The 13,214-nt window shown below is 39.1% G+C and overlaps 1 protein-coding gene across 1 annotated transcript; it reads right to left on the bottom strand.

Annotated features, from left to right (window-relative positions):
* Window positions 1-1,202: 1,202 nt before the first annotated feature.
* LOC136051415 (uncharacterized) lies at window positions 1,203-3,050 on the bottom strand. Its single transcript, XM_065740857.1, has one exon. The coding sequence runs from the start codon at window positions 3,048-3,050 to the stop codon at window positions 1,203-1,205; it is 1,848 nt and encodes a 615-aa protein (XP_065596929.1).
* Window positions 3,051-13,214: the final 10,164 nt, after the last annotated feature.

Raw genomic sequence — 13,214 nt, 5'->3', positions numbered from 1 at the left:
CACGGTGGTGAAGGAGAGGAAAAAGAAAACAAAAAACAAGCATAAGGGAAAAGAGGGAAGGAAGTAATGGGGAGTTAAATGTTACAAAATTGCTATAATAGATTTCTTGGGCTTAGTTACAAATAAGCAGTTACAGTGTGCACTGAAGATACAACATATTGAATAAATTGAATATAACAGGGAATCATGCAAGGAATAAACAGAAGCATTGCAATAACACACAATAGATAAAATAGAATACGTTTCACCAATGGCCACCCGGAGGCCAGGAAAAATAAGATCAGTATCTAGGCCTTTCCAGGTTTGGGAGGGAACATGGACAATCTGTTTAACAACTTTACCATTATCATCGATTTTAGACAACAACTAGAGTTATTCACTTTGTCACAAACAACCTATTCCTTAACAACATACCAAGCACTAACTGGTTTTGCAATGCCATTATCAGTACTTGTTGCATTGGTGATTTTAATTCTCAGGAAACATATCTCGTCTAATTCAACAATACGTGGATTTGCCATGTAATGTTTTCAAAGGTCATAGATGGAAAAAACTTGTTTTCTAATAGGCTGAGTGAAGGTATAACTTCACCACGCTGCAATACTGCATGTTGCTTCAAGGTTAAATATGAACCGAATTGTCATTTAAGCATCTCAAAAGCGATTGAAATGCTGAGAGAGATATATACTAGTTTGGCAAGTTCAAGTATTGTTATAATCATAGAACTTTCGCAGGATAATGTGTTTAGCATATCCCATAATATAAAACATTAGAGAAACATACACAAAAACATCACAGAAACATACACCTTACTCAACAAAACATAAACACTTCCCAACAACCATGTTTTGGATGGAACTCCTGGACTGGTGTTACAATAAACAACATAATGGGTTTCTTTTTTTGTGGCCACATCTGACAGACACTAGATGGGTCCTTTGGTTCATTTCCAAATTTATTAGGAAGTTGGAAACACCATAGCAGAGTTACATGCAAATCATAGTCAGTTTGATAAAAAGAGGTAGAAGAAGTGATCAAAAGGAATGGCATTACTGTGCAGGGAGCAGCCAGTAAGCCAGCAAAACCTGTGAAAACTCAAACCCAAGTGTGAAGTTTAACAGACCTAAAGACAACACCCACACCCACAACAACCTGAAACACGATACTATGCAACCCAAATACAATGTAATCAAGAGGTATATTCAGCGTTCTAGTATGATCAAATCTTCAGTATTTGTCCCAAAACACAAAAGATTAAAGTCAGCTGTCTGCCTTTCTGTGTTCAGTCGAGGTCCAACGGGGGTCTTCTGTAAAACAAAAGAGGACATCGGCTTGCCCTTTTGGGGCTTGTTAATATGGTTAAAATGAGGGAATAATCCTGTGAGTGGTACTTTGGTATTCCTTTTCCCAGGCATCCCTAGACTTCTAAGCGTATTTAACAGGTCATTTCCTTTTGTTGTAAGTTTTCTAATGTACATCCACCCTCCTCCCCCCCACTCACTTGAGAGGGGCGAGAGCATTAGTTTTCCTGCGGTCCTAGTGCCCGTACTGATTCCGAAGTTGGGGGCACTAGGAGGTGGAGTGTCACTTCTTTCAGACTTTTGTTTTGGCCAGCCATTAACTAACTTCTCTAATCTGTCTGTAGGCAATCCATCCATTAGTTCTCGCGGAATGCCCTTCTGCCGGCCCAGCGTCCAAAAATTATTACGTTTATGATTTATATTTCGCCCACTTGGTTTCACTGAAAATGAGAACCTTTTAGATCTGTGGGGGTCCCGGTTAGATAGGGGAGGGGTCGAATTGGCCACTGCACGCCTCACTGCCTTTATCTCAAATTTACTGTTGGAAGAAGTCACTGGTCTATATTTTCTCCCATAGTTAGTTAATTCTTGGGCAACCTCCCCCCACGTCCATACTTTGCATCCTGACTGCAGACGATTAGGGGTTGCAGCACCTTCTGACGCTGCCTGAATTCTATCTCCCTGAGGCATAGCCTGTATTTTTCCTTGTAGTTGTATACCTATAGGTTTTAATGATTCAGGAAGCCCCCTAATTAAAGGAGTCATCCTCTCAGGATCAACAGGCATCATCATAGGTGATTTATGGTGTGGCTGCAGCTGTCTATCATACATCATTTGCAGACAAGCAGCCTTTTGAACACTTTCTACAAACTGATCAACTGTCCCAGTAATGGCAAGGGGGTCTCCCCTTTCTAGAGGGTTAAGGCCACCTGCCCAATAGGCAGCTCTCTGTGTGAGGGACCAGGGAGCACGATTGTTACCAGTAGTTAAAAATACTCCTGGTCCCCAATAACCTTCAGCCTCTTTTTCGGTTAGAAGTATCTGGTCTCCACCCGTGAGGCTGACCCTCCATACGTACTCTGTTTCTGATTCTTTAGGAGAGCGGCCAAAATCTCTTTTCAATTTTGCTAACTCAGTAGCAGAAAAAGGGGTTTCTTTAATGTTCATTTGAGGATCTAAATCCTCGCCATTATCGTATGAATACTCAGTTTTTATTAAAGGACGCAACTGAGCCGGGGGAGCTTCTAATTTGTCAATATTTGCCTTTAAACTTTGCAATTCCTCCCTTGGATAAGTTTTCTCTTGAGGTGCAATAGTATCACTAGCATCCTTACCCGTTAACACTTCCCTTAAGACCATTTGCAACAGATCAGAATTATGTTTTTCCCTTTCTAACTGCTTCTCTAGGTTTGCGATTTGATTTTGCAGAGATTTTATCAGCTCCTGACTTACTTTAACCGATTCCTGCAGTGCTTGTAAAGCTTCGCTCTCTGCTTTAAGCTGCTGGTCGCGGAATTCTATGGCTGCAACCAGAGCTGAACCCAATACTGCACAAATAAATGCCTTTCCTTTTCCAGCTCGGGTACGAGCGTTCTTTTGCAGAACATTAATACGGTCTGAAACACTCTGCAAGTTATGCCAGTTCTGCCGTGCCCAGTCTACCCCTGTAAAAGAGGGTCTGGCACCGTGCCTTTCTAAGAGGTCAAATAATACATCTTCACCTTTCATTGTGATTACCCTGTCGCTCATTTCTCAATGTGCAGAAAAATCTACACTGAGAAAGAGAGAGGGAACAGAATCCAAAACTTCGAGTCAAACAAATGCAATCGCTCAAATCACTCCTCTGTTTACTGAGAGGAGCATGCAAAAGTCAAAGAAGATCAAAGAAAATGCAAATACGTAAATCGCTTCTCACTTCCCTGTGAAACCACACAGAGAACAAAAAAAAAAAAAAAACCTTCAAACCCCACACCTAAGTTAGGAGGAACCCGTACATTTCGAGAATGCACAATAATCTTCACGGGACTCAAAATTACTTAATAGGTTCCCGAGAGGCATACACACAAACAGTTCCAAAGACACAGTTAAGTTTCAATATGCGGAGTGATTCTTCCTGGAGAGGTACACACGTCTAAATTATCACAATTATCACTCCTTACAACTCCAGGAGGCACACACGGGAAAAAAGTTCAAATTTCACACTTAAAACTCAATATGCGGAGTGATTCTTTCTGGAGAGGCACTCACATCTAGATTATCAAAAATATCACTCCGGGCAACTCCAGAAGGTACACACATCAACTATACCTGGAAGGACAACACTCTCACTGTCGGGTATCCTGCCGACTACGCCATTAAAAATGTCACGCTCCAATATAAAGGAGGGAGACGAGGTTCTTTATATGTATATGTATACCCGAGGGCGAGATTAAGACACAACGGGTCAAATGTTAGCCCAACCAGTTTATTACAAATACTAGTTGCTTAGGGATATGGGGAAGGGAAGGTGTGCGATAGAAAAGAGATGAAAAGCAAGGAGACTTGGCAGAAAGCAAGAGATATAATCACCACCGTGGATCCAGCGAGGTTCGTAGTAGGTCCGTTGATCTCAGGAACCTGTCCGGTCACCGCGGGGGGATGGGAGATGGCAGCAAGCAGGCCTCAGGGTCCGTCCTAAGTCTCTTCGGGAGTTGTCCTCAAAGATTTCTTCTTTGGGAGTTCTTCTCCCAAGTTCTTTTCTGAAAGTTCTTCTCCCAAAATCCTTAGTTCAGTGAAGGCCTTTTATCCCCATTTCTCAGGAGTTTTAGTTGTGTGTGACATGTCTGGCCCAACAGATAAGCCAGCAGCGGATGTGGCCTTCATTGCCATGCAGGAGCATTGTCTTTGTGGTGGTAAGCTTCTCCAAGCCGTACTCCCACGGGAAAGACTATTTGCACCTATTTCTGCTTATCTTTACAACCATAAGCAGAGACAATGGCACCATAACACCCATCCAGATAACCGGCAGTTATCAGTCAGAGTCTTGTCACCAGAAAAGGCCTTACGAAGCAAACTTTGAGACAAAAGAAAGGAAAAACAGTTTCTGTCTTTTACAACTGTTATTGTTGCTTCTAATGGATAAGGATAAGCAACATGCAACAAGGAAGTTTTAGGTTAAAAATAAGAAAGCTGTCCATGTTGCATTGGGTTCTCACTGAAGATAATTGAATGCATATTAGGAGATGTAAGGACTAGACAAATATTGGTCAGAGATCATTTAAGTGAAGTTGACCTCAACATTAGCAAAGATACAAAAGCATGTTGGGACACATAAAGGTATAGTTCATAAATTGTAGAGAATTCTATGAGAGGAGCAAGGGTAGTAGGTATTTATCTAAAATTTATAGCACTGATAGATGTGAAGCAACTTACACAACTGTTAATTTAAGTTTGCCTAAATGTGTTTCTTCAACAAATGAAACTCAGTCATTTCAAAGCAGGCTAACCATTAAGGAATTTTTCTGGGAAGATTCGAGTCTTTGCTACAGATCACAGAATATCAAGTGTTTCAGTGAGTACCTCAGTTACTTCACAATTTCTTTTACCAGCCTCCCCAGTTGTGGTATAACCTGGCAGGTAGCTAATCACCACAGTCTGCTCACTCCTACCACCCCAGAGGAAAATAAAATAAAATAAATAACAACAACAACAATAATAATAATAATAATAAAGTAGAATTTAGGAGTTGTGATAAAACTGTTAGGTAAGGTAGAGATAAGGATAATATTTATGACTATATATACATATAAATGTAAATAACAAGTGATGCAAAAGCAACTGTTCACCACCTTCCAAACAATGAACAGCTAGCCCCTCTAGCAGTGGAAGAGAGAAAGATAACTCCCACCCCCTGCAAAACTCCTCTACATGATGTTATATGATATGGAATATCCCTTCGGCCAGTTTAAGTCACCTGTCCTAATTCTGTTCCCTCCCAGCTCGTTGGGTCCTTCACTGAGAATGGCCTTGGCTTTGTACATCGACACTTAGCAGCAAATATAAACACTGATGTGTTGCTAATGTTGTTTTTATCCTAGTACCAAAACATAGCAACACAGAAGACACTCTGAAGAAAACAGTTCTGTCCCAGCTGAAACGAAGACACCAGAAGGTACAGAATCAATCAATCACAGGATGATTTGATTGGAAAGGACTTTTAAAGATCATCTAGTTTCAACTCCTCTTCCTCCCTTGAGATGTGGGAAGAGTTATTATCAGTTCCAGTTGTTCCTTTCCCAAACAGAACAGAGGCTTAGATTCATTTTTTTTATCATCTTTTCCAATTTTCTCAAGCAAGTTTGGGATTGGCTTGGAATTTTTGTGCCTGGAAAGCCAGCAGCATTGCCCCAAAGTTCTTATCTAGGTTCATTGCTGCTCCCTGTGGCAGGGCACTGTCCTTGCTTCCTTGTGCCATGGTTACTCAGATCAGACACTTATTCTGCTTTTATATGCAAGTCATGTCATAAAACTTGAGAAGAAGCTGTCTTGCATGCAGCTTCATGTGCCAGTGCTCACTGGCTTCCTTTCAAGTTGCAAGTGAGTCCGGCAGTGCAGCCTGTGTGCTGCACCTCGACTTCTCTTCTGGTTAACTTAGAGCTTGAGAGCAATGGGAAGTGTTGCTCCTGTTGTACTGACCTGAAGTCCTTGCAGCCTTTGGGGATTGCAGTGGGGTGCAAAGAAGAGTTTGAGACTTTTCATTGTTTTGGGGTTACGAGCACTTTCAGTTCAGCGTGGTTAACCTGCTTTGGCAGGAGGGTAGGACTAGGTGCTCCATTCCAACCCCTAAAATTCTATGATTCTAAAAAAAAAGGCAAGGGTAATGTTTACAGAGGAAGGAATGAGGAAGAGATTGAGCAAGCATTCCTGAAGTAAGAAGAAAAAATCAAGTAACAGTAAATTCTGTTTCTCTGTAACGCATTAGTGACAATTTTACAGTTTGTTGATGAAGAATCTGAGGAAACATAACCTCAAGACCAATTAGTTAATTTAATCAGAGAAAAATTGACACCTGTGTACAGTATCAAATAAATAGTCCTGTAAAAGGAGAATAGGAAAAAAAGAAAAGGCAGAGCAAATTCAGGTTAGGAAAACCAGGTAATATCTGAAGCACTGTGAAACTGTGATTCTTGCAGGCATGTTTAAAATGCGAAAAAAAAAAAAATAGAGAGGAAATGTCTAATGTTCTTTGAAACTTTGAAATTTTTAAGTTAAAAATTTAAATTAAATTTTTAAATGGGAGGTGCTTCTGCAAGAGGGAGTGAGTGTCGTGGGGACTGCAGTGGACTGCAGTGACATGCAAGAGGCCATGATATCACTGAACAATGGATTGTGAACACACACTCACTGCTTATCTTTGGGTGCTGGCAGAGCACAGCCCAGTCTGTTTTGTGCCTGGTCTCCTGCTGAGAGTATATGCAATGCTTTGAGGTGGAGAGAGCAGTTGCTTTGGGTGCTGGACTGTGCTTCAGGGTCTGCTGGGAGCACCTCTTGATGCCTATCCCTATAGCCATTACTTGCACTTCATTGGCCTGCCTGGCTCAGGCAGTTGGAGTCACACAGGGAAAATGTGTAGCAGCAGAGGTGAGCTGGGACTGTCATATGCACAGTGCTGCTTTCTCCCCCTCTGCCAATCTATCACCACCAAATCATTGTATTTATACAACTTAATTTGTCCTTAAGGATCACAGAATATTTAAATGGACTGGTTTTGCTGAGGAGAGCCTTTGAATACATGAACACTGTCATCAACAAGAATATGGAAAATAAGCTGATTTTAGAAGAACTTGCAAAGATACTCATTCTAATTCCCACTATCGTTAGATGTATGTTTTTGGACTAGACACTGTGTTTTAAGATGTTATTTGAAACATACATGAAACACACGAGGGTACTCATTCATCCTGAGACTCTTCCAAAATGTAATGTGATAGCTTTAAATCAATGACAATGAACCTTCAAACAGTCATTAAAAATGGAAGAACATATTTAAGATATGGAATGACACTCAAATTAGGTGTCAGTTCTGGAATTGTTTCTGCTAAACAGGCATACTCTGAATTCTAGGGAAAAAAAAAAGGACAAATGTGAAGCATTCTGTCTTTACATGGACATAAACAAAAACAAATGATTGCTGGTCAAATTCTGATGACTTACTAATACTTAATGTTATTCTCTCCATGCAAAGTCCAATTCAGTAGCAGTGTTTGTGGAATATGTAATTTATTGTGAGATTATCAAAATTTGTTTTGAAAAACAAAACCTTCTGAAAGGTACACAAATTGCCAGTAAGGAAACACTATTCTGAGAAACACTGAACATCTACATCCACAACTTCTCCCTGTGCACATTTGCTGTTAAAATACCAGAAGTATGCTGACACAGCATCAAGCTAGCAAAACATCAGGAAAGTCAAGAAAATGACTTTCAACCTGTGGTCCCAATTTAGTGTGAATCCTGTGCTGACATGACTGAGGATGAAAAGAAATAGAGTTCTGATTATTTCTTCACATCAACTGCAAACCAGACCTAAAGATTTGTGTATTATTTTGTTATTGTTTCTAAACATTATGTACATTCTTATGGAAGTCACAATAGCTATCCTGTTCTTTTCAGCCTCATCTAAGAAAAGAAAACTTAATTTACAACTTAGATATCTAAAGACAGTAAAAAGACTTACCTGGAGTGTTTTTTTCTCTTTCAGAGATTATACCCTATTTTTGCCTAATCTACCTAGAGGCTTGATTACATTCCTGGATGATTCTATACTGAACGGGTACATCACAGATAGAATTCAGATAAGCAAGAAGAGTGCTGCTGTTCTCTATATCACATGCCAGAATCAGAACAGTAGTTCCGTATATGATCAGCCTGCTTATGATTACCACTGGCTAACCATACTACACAGGAATATCAGCTCTTCTATGCATGTGTTGCCATCCTCCATCCAATCTTCGAATGGATGAAGGAACTCAGAATTAGTTTATCACAATTAATGTGCTTTGTCTAATACTGCAGGCATAAGAAAAAAAAATGACCAACTGGAGGTCTAGGCCTAGGTCTGTTAACTTTTCTCCTTAACAATCAGTTTGAGCTCCCATGAGGCTGTTCTGAGGACAACTGCCAAGAACCTTCTGAAAGTAGAACTGTGAAGCTTTGAAGGCTGTAGCATTGTCTGAGTTGCTCCTTCAGTTTTGTAGCATACTTTACTGGAAGAAATTTAGTAAAAACACTGGTAATTCCTTTGTGAATTCAACTGTTGACTTTCAGCTGAAAGTCAGGTCTTGTAGGTAGGGCTTGGTAAAGAAAGAACTGTTTAACTGGGAAGCTTGGAAAAGAAATAGGTGCTTACCAGAGTGGAGCAGCCCTACTTCCTAAAAATATTATAGCTGAAAAAATGTTAACAGTGGAGGGGGGGGAAAAGTGAAATTGCATATAGTTGTGTTCAAAACCCTGTTTTGTTTGACTGTTTTTTGTTAAAAAAAAAGAAAAGAAAAAAAGGGAATGAAGAGCTCCTTCAGGGCTGCTTCTATTTCAATTGAATCAGGCTGGTAATACACAAAGCATCGATGGCTGTGGTTCAGCTTGCTAAGCTGCCAGGATCCAAGTCATGAGGATATGTGAAGCAATGACCCCAGGCTTCACATAGAGAGACACCAAATAGTTATAAATAAGAGAACAAATGAATTTGACAATTTATGTCCAAACTGTTCCAAAAAGAATTTTTTTTAAAAGTTACTTTAGAATCATATTTCTTTCATTTAGTGTTGTTTTTTTCACACTTATTTACTTGTTACACTCAAAGAAGGGATGGAGAAGATTAGTTGATATGAACCCAGAAGAATAAAATTATCCATCACTCTTCTTTAATTGATTTTATGTTTTTTTGTTTGTTTTTCATTTTCAGTGCTTTTCATCCTTCTTTCCTCGTTCAGTATTTCTGCTTTTCACATCACTGCCTGACATCTACTACTCTCCTAGATATATCCAAGGAATTTTTCTATCAGCATAGCTTAGAACAGTGTTGAGGATTGCCATGCTACTGGAGCTTAGCATTCTCCTGGTAGTTAGAGCTACTTTATACAACAAGGGACAGCTATGACAACTAACCACAAGCTTTTATTGACCCACAAACCCCTATTGCTATGTTCAGGGTGAAATAAGAATCACATTGACAGATCATGTTATTTGTTTCTGATGCACTGTTGAAAAATGTGTTGGGTACACTGGACCAAAGAAGGTGCTGCTGGAGTGACTGAGTGAGAGTGTAAAAAATTAAAATTTGGTATTTACATAAATTTCCATAAACTTCATTCTGTCACTCATTTAATAATTTCACAATTGAACAATGATAGTTAAAAAAGTTATTGACAGTCTTACAATTATTTGTATGTGGAGACAATAACCAAATCGTATTCTAACTCACTTTGAAATCATGCATAATTCTTGTGGGGATGAGCTGTTTATGTTTAGGCTTGAAAAACAATTTTTCTGTAAAGTATTTATGATTGTCTTCTGTACAAGAGTGATAGTAATACATCTAGTAGAATAAAATTAGTTGCTTAGGAAAGAAGTATCCATCACTGATAGTAAAAGCATTAGTTGACTTCACTCATAAATCTTGAGATCTGAAATGCTCTGACCCCAGTAAAAATGCACCTTATTAGAAATAATATTTTTATAAATTCTACTTGCAAAAGAGAAAGGAGAAAAAAGGGAATAAAAAACATACTTCTGTTAGCATGCCTTAAATATTTTCACAGTCAAATGCGAAACAATCATGGGACAATCGACTCCTACTACTTTAGAATTCTGTCTGCAAAAAACAAACAAAAACACACACACAAAAAACCCAACAAACCTGAGCATTGTAATTATAAAGATGTTTCTTACCTGACAGTTGTCTACAAAGTATTGACAGTCTCTCATCTCAGCTGTCTACTGTACAATATAATGTACACCACATTCTTGGAAACACAGTAAAACTTTGACTGTGGCTCAGTGCTATAGACATGATCTTCACTGTTTGAGAATGGCAAAAAATATCCAGGAAGTAAAATAGAGATACCTATATAATCTTTATCATTCCGACAGTATCCTTTGTTGTAGTCAGTCTTCATGGTCCTCAGAAGTTCCTGAGGAAATGTGAATGCTCAGATAAAAAGGCCAACATCATCCATCAGCTCTGCTGTGTAAGGACAGAATAGGTTGTGTGTTCCTTCTCCTCTTAGTGCTATAAGTGGTGTAAAGTAGGCTCAATCTGTACTTGTTGCTCAAACCTTCTAGTAAGGTTACATGAGACAACCCACAGCCAGACAGAGAAAAAGCTGGATTCCACCAAACAGATAATTTAATCTAATTCATTTGCATGCATCAAGAATAGTGTCAGGAATCTTATTACAAAATTATTTTTGTATGTGACTGTGCATTTGTTGCTTATTCCAAGAAAAACCTGATGATAAAGATATCATTATTCAGTTTTGTCTAAACAATTAGCATTTCAAAGAATAAGGTTATGTGCTAACCAACATCAAACAAACAGTGAAATTATGTTGAAACAAACATAAAGATCAAGAATAAATATGGTGACAAAATTCACCTTTCTTGGATTTCTCACAAAACTACGCACAGGAGATGAAAACATTAAGCTGCATTTCACAATGTAGTCTACAGAACTGTGCTGAAATAACAGTTTTGCTGCTTTATATTGTCCTGCTTCTTATGCTCTTCTAAGATTAGGAAGCACACAACAGTTGGTCAGATATAAAATACTTTGAAAAGTGTCATCTCACTCAAGTTGTTCTATTCAGTATTGTGATGGCCAGTTAAACTCCACCACATTGCTATCCCTCTTCTTTTCAGTGGAAGGAAGGAGAGAGAAGACTATGATGAGAGAAAAAAAAAGAAGGCACGAACTTTGGTAAGGATAATTTAATTAAAGAGTAAAGGAAGAGAGGAAAGAAATAATAATAATAAAAAAAAAGAAAATGGAGGGAAAAAAAGGCTCAGCAGAAGCAAAGAGAACAAAACAGGATATATCTTTGACTAGTTTATATCAACTGCCATGGCAGCATTCCTTCCCCAGCTCTTCCCCTCCTGCAGCCTACTTTTTTGATGGTGTTTGGATAGAGTCTGTACTGCTCAGCAATAGGCAAAACTTTGTTGAATTATCAAGTCTATTATAGCTGTAAGTGCAGAGCACAGCATAGTATGGACTGTTGTGGAGAAAGTTAATTCTATCCCAGCCAGACCCAGTACGAATGTTCACTTTCTTATTTACAGCTGGCAACTGATATGTTCAGCCTGAGTTATGGTTACCATCAGAGACATATGACATGGTGCCCTCAGCAGTGGCTGAGGGATAGGGCTCACACTGTTTCACAGGATCATACTTCAACAACTTGTTCACAAGCTGGATATCACAGAATTGCAGGATTTGCAAGGGATCTCAAAGATCATCAAGTTCAGCTCCACTGCTAAATAGGTCCCACAGCTAGAAGGAGACTTAACCTCTCTGGGCAACCTATTGCAGTGCTTTGTCACTCTTACCATAAAGTTTTTCCACATATTTGTATAGAACCTCCTGAGCCATTGTCCCTTGCCTTGTCACTACACACCACTGAGAAGAGCCTGGCCTCACCTATTTGCCTCCCACCTCCTTTTAGATATTTACAAACATTAATTAGATCCCCTCTCATCTTCTTTTTCCCAGGAGATGCTCCAGACCTATAATCATCCAAATCTCTGAACACTTCAGGGCTAAACAAATGTTAAAGCATGTTATTGAGGGCATTGTCCAAATGTCTCTAGAGCTCTGACAGGCATGAGACATCAATCAACTCACTAGGAAGACCGTTTTAGTTTTTGACCACACTCACAGTAAAGAAATGTACCCTTGCTGAACTTCGTGTATTTGATGATGACATCAGTACTATCTAGATCCCTCTGCAAGGCCTCTTGTTCCCCCAGAGAACCAATAGCAGCTCCCAGTTTAGTATCATCAGCAAACTTGTTATGGACACATTCAAATTTTGCATCCAGCTAACTGATGGAAGTGTTGAACAGAATTCACCCTTAGAATCGAGCTCTGGGGAACACTGCTAGTGATTAGCCACCAGCCAGATGTAGTCTTCCAACTACAAGCCTTTGAGCCCTACTTTTCAGCCAGTTTATCACTGTGTGGCATGAAACTCTCAATCTCAAAGCTATATTATCTTTTTGAAATCAGTAGTTGTTCAAGGTAAGCTCAGGTAGCTAGTGTCTGTAGAAGGAATGTTTTTTGTAAACTAAGACTTTCTACCTTTATCTTTGATTATTTGGATCAAATGTAGTTTTATGCTATGAAATGTAGTTTTGTACTATATTAAAGTGGATCGTTCCACCATTGACAGTAATGAATTCTTGAAATCTTAACAGAGAACACCTACAAAATGTGTTCTATTAGTTAGTTTATTGGGCAAGATTTAATTTATTTATATATTTGGTCTAATTGTTATCACCAAAGCAAAAAAGGAATCTGAAGAAAGATACAGGATTAGGAAGTTTAACACTGTGAGAAAGAATTAAGAAAAAGAGGACTGATGTTTGAATACATAGTCCAATATAGGAAGAAACTTCTAAATACATAATTAGAAAATATATTTCAGGAGCAGATTTTATGAATGCATTCAGGATCTCATGTCATGAAAAAGAGAAGGCTGTGCTGCCATTCAGTGAGATATGGACAGGCTGGATAGCTGAGCAGAGAGGTGAGGTTCAACAAGGACAAGTGTAGAGCCCTACGCCTGTGGAGGAATAACCAAGTGTATCAATACAGGTTAGAAACTGATCTGCTGGAGAGAAACTCTGCAGAGAAGGATCTGATTGTCCCGGTGGACA

The sequence above is a fragment of the Cyrtonyx montezumae genome, unplaced genomic scaffold (assembly GCF_038088225.1).
Source record: "Cyrtonyx montezumae isolate F1298 unplaced genomic scaffold, pur_monq_1.0 scaffold_3, whole genome shotgun sequence".
NCBI lineage: Eukaryota > Metazoa > Chordata > Aves > Galliformes > Odontophoridae > Cyrtonyx > Cyrtonyx montezumae.
Note: the sequence above shows the minus strand (reverse complement) of the source record. Positions and strands in the feature narration are given on the sequence as shown.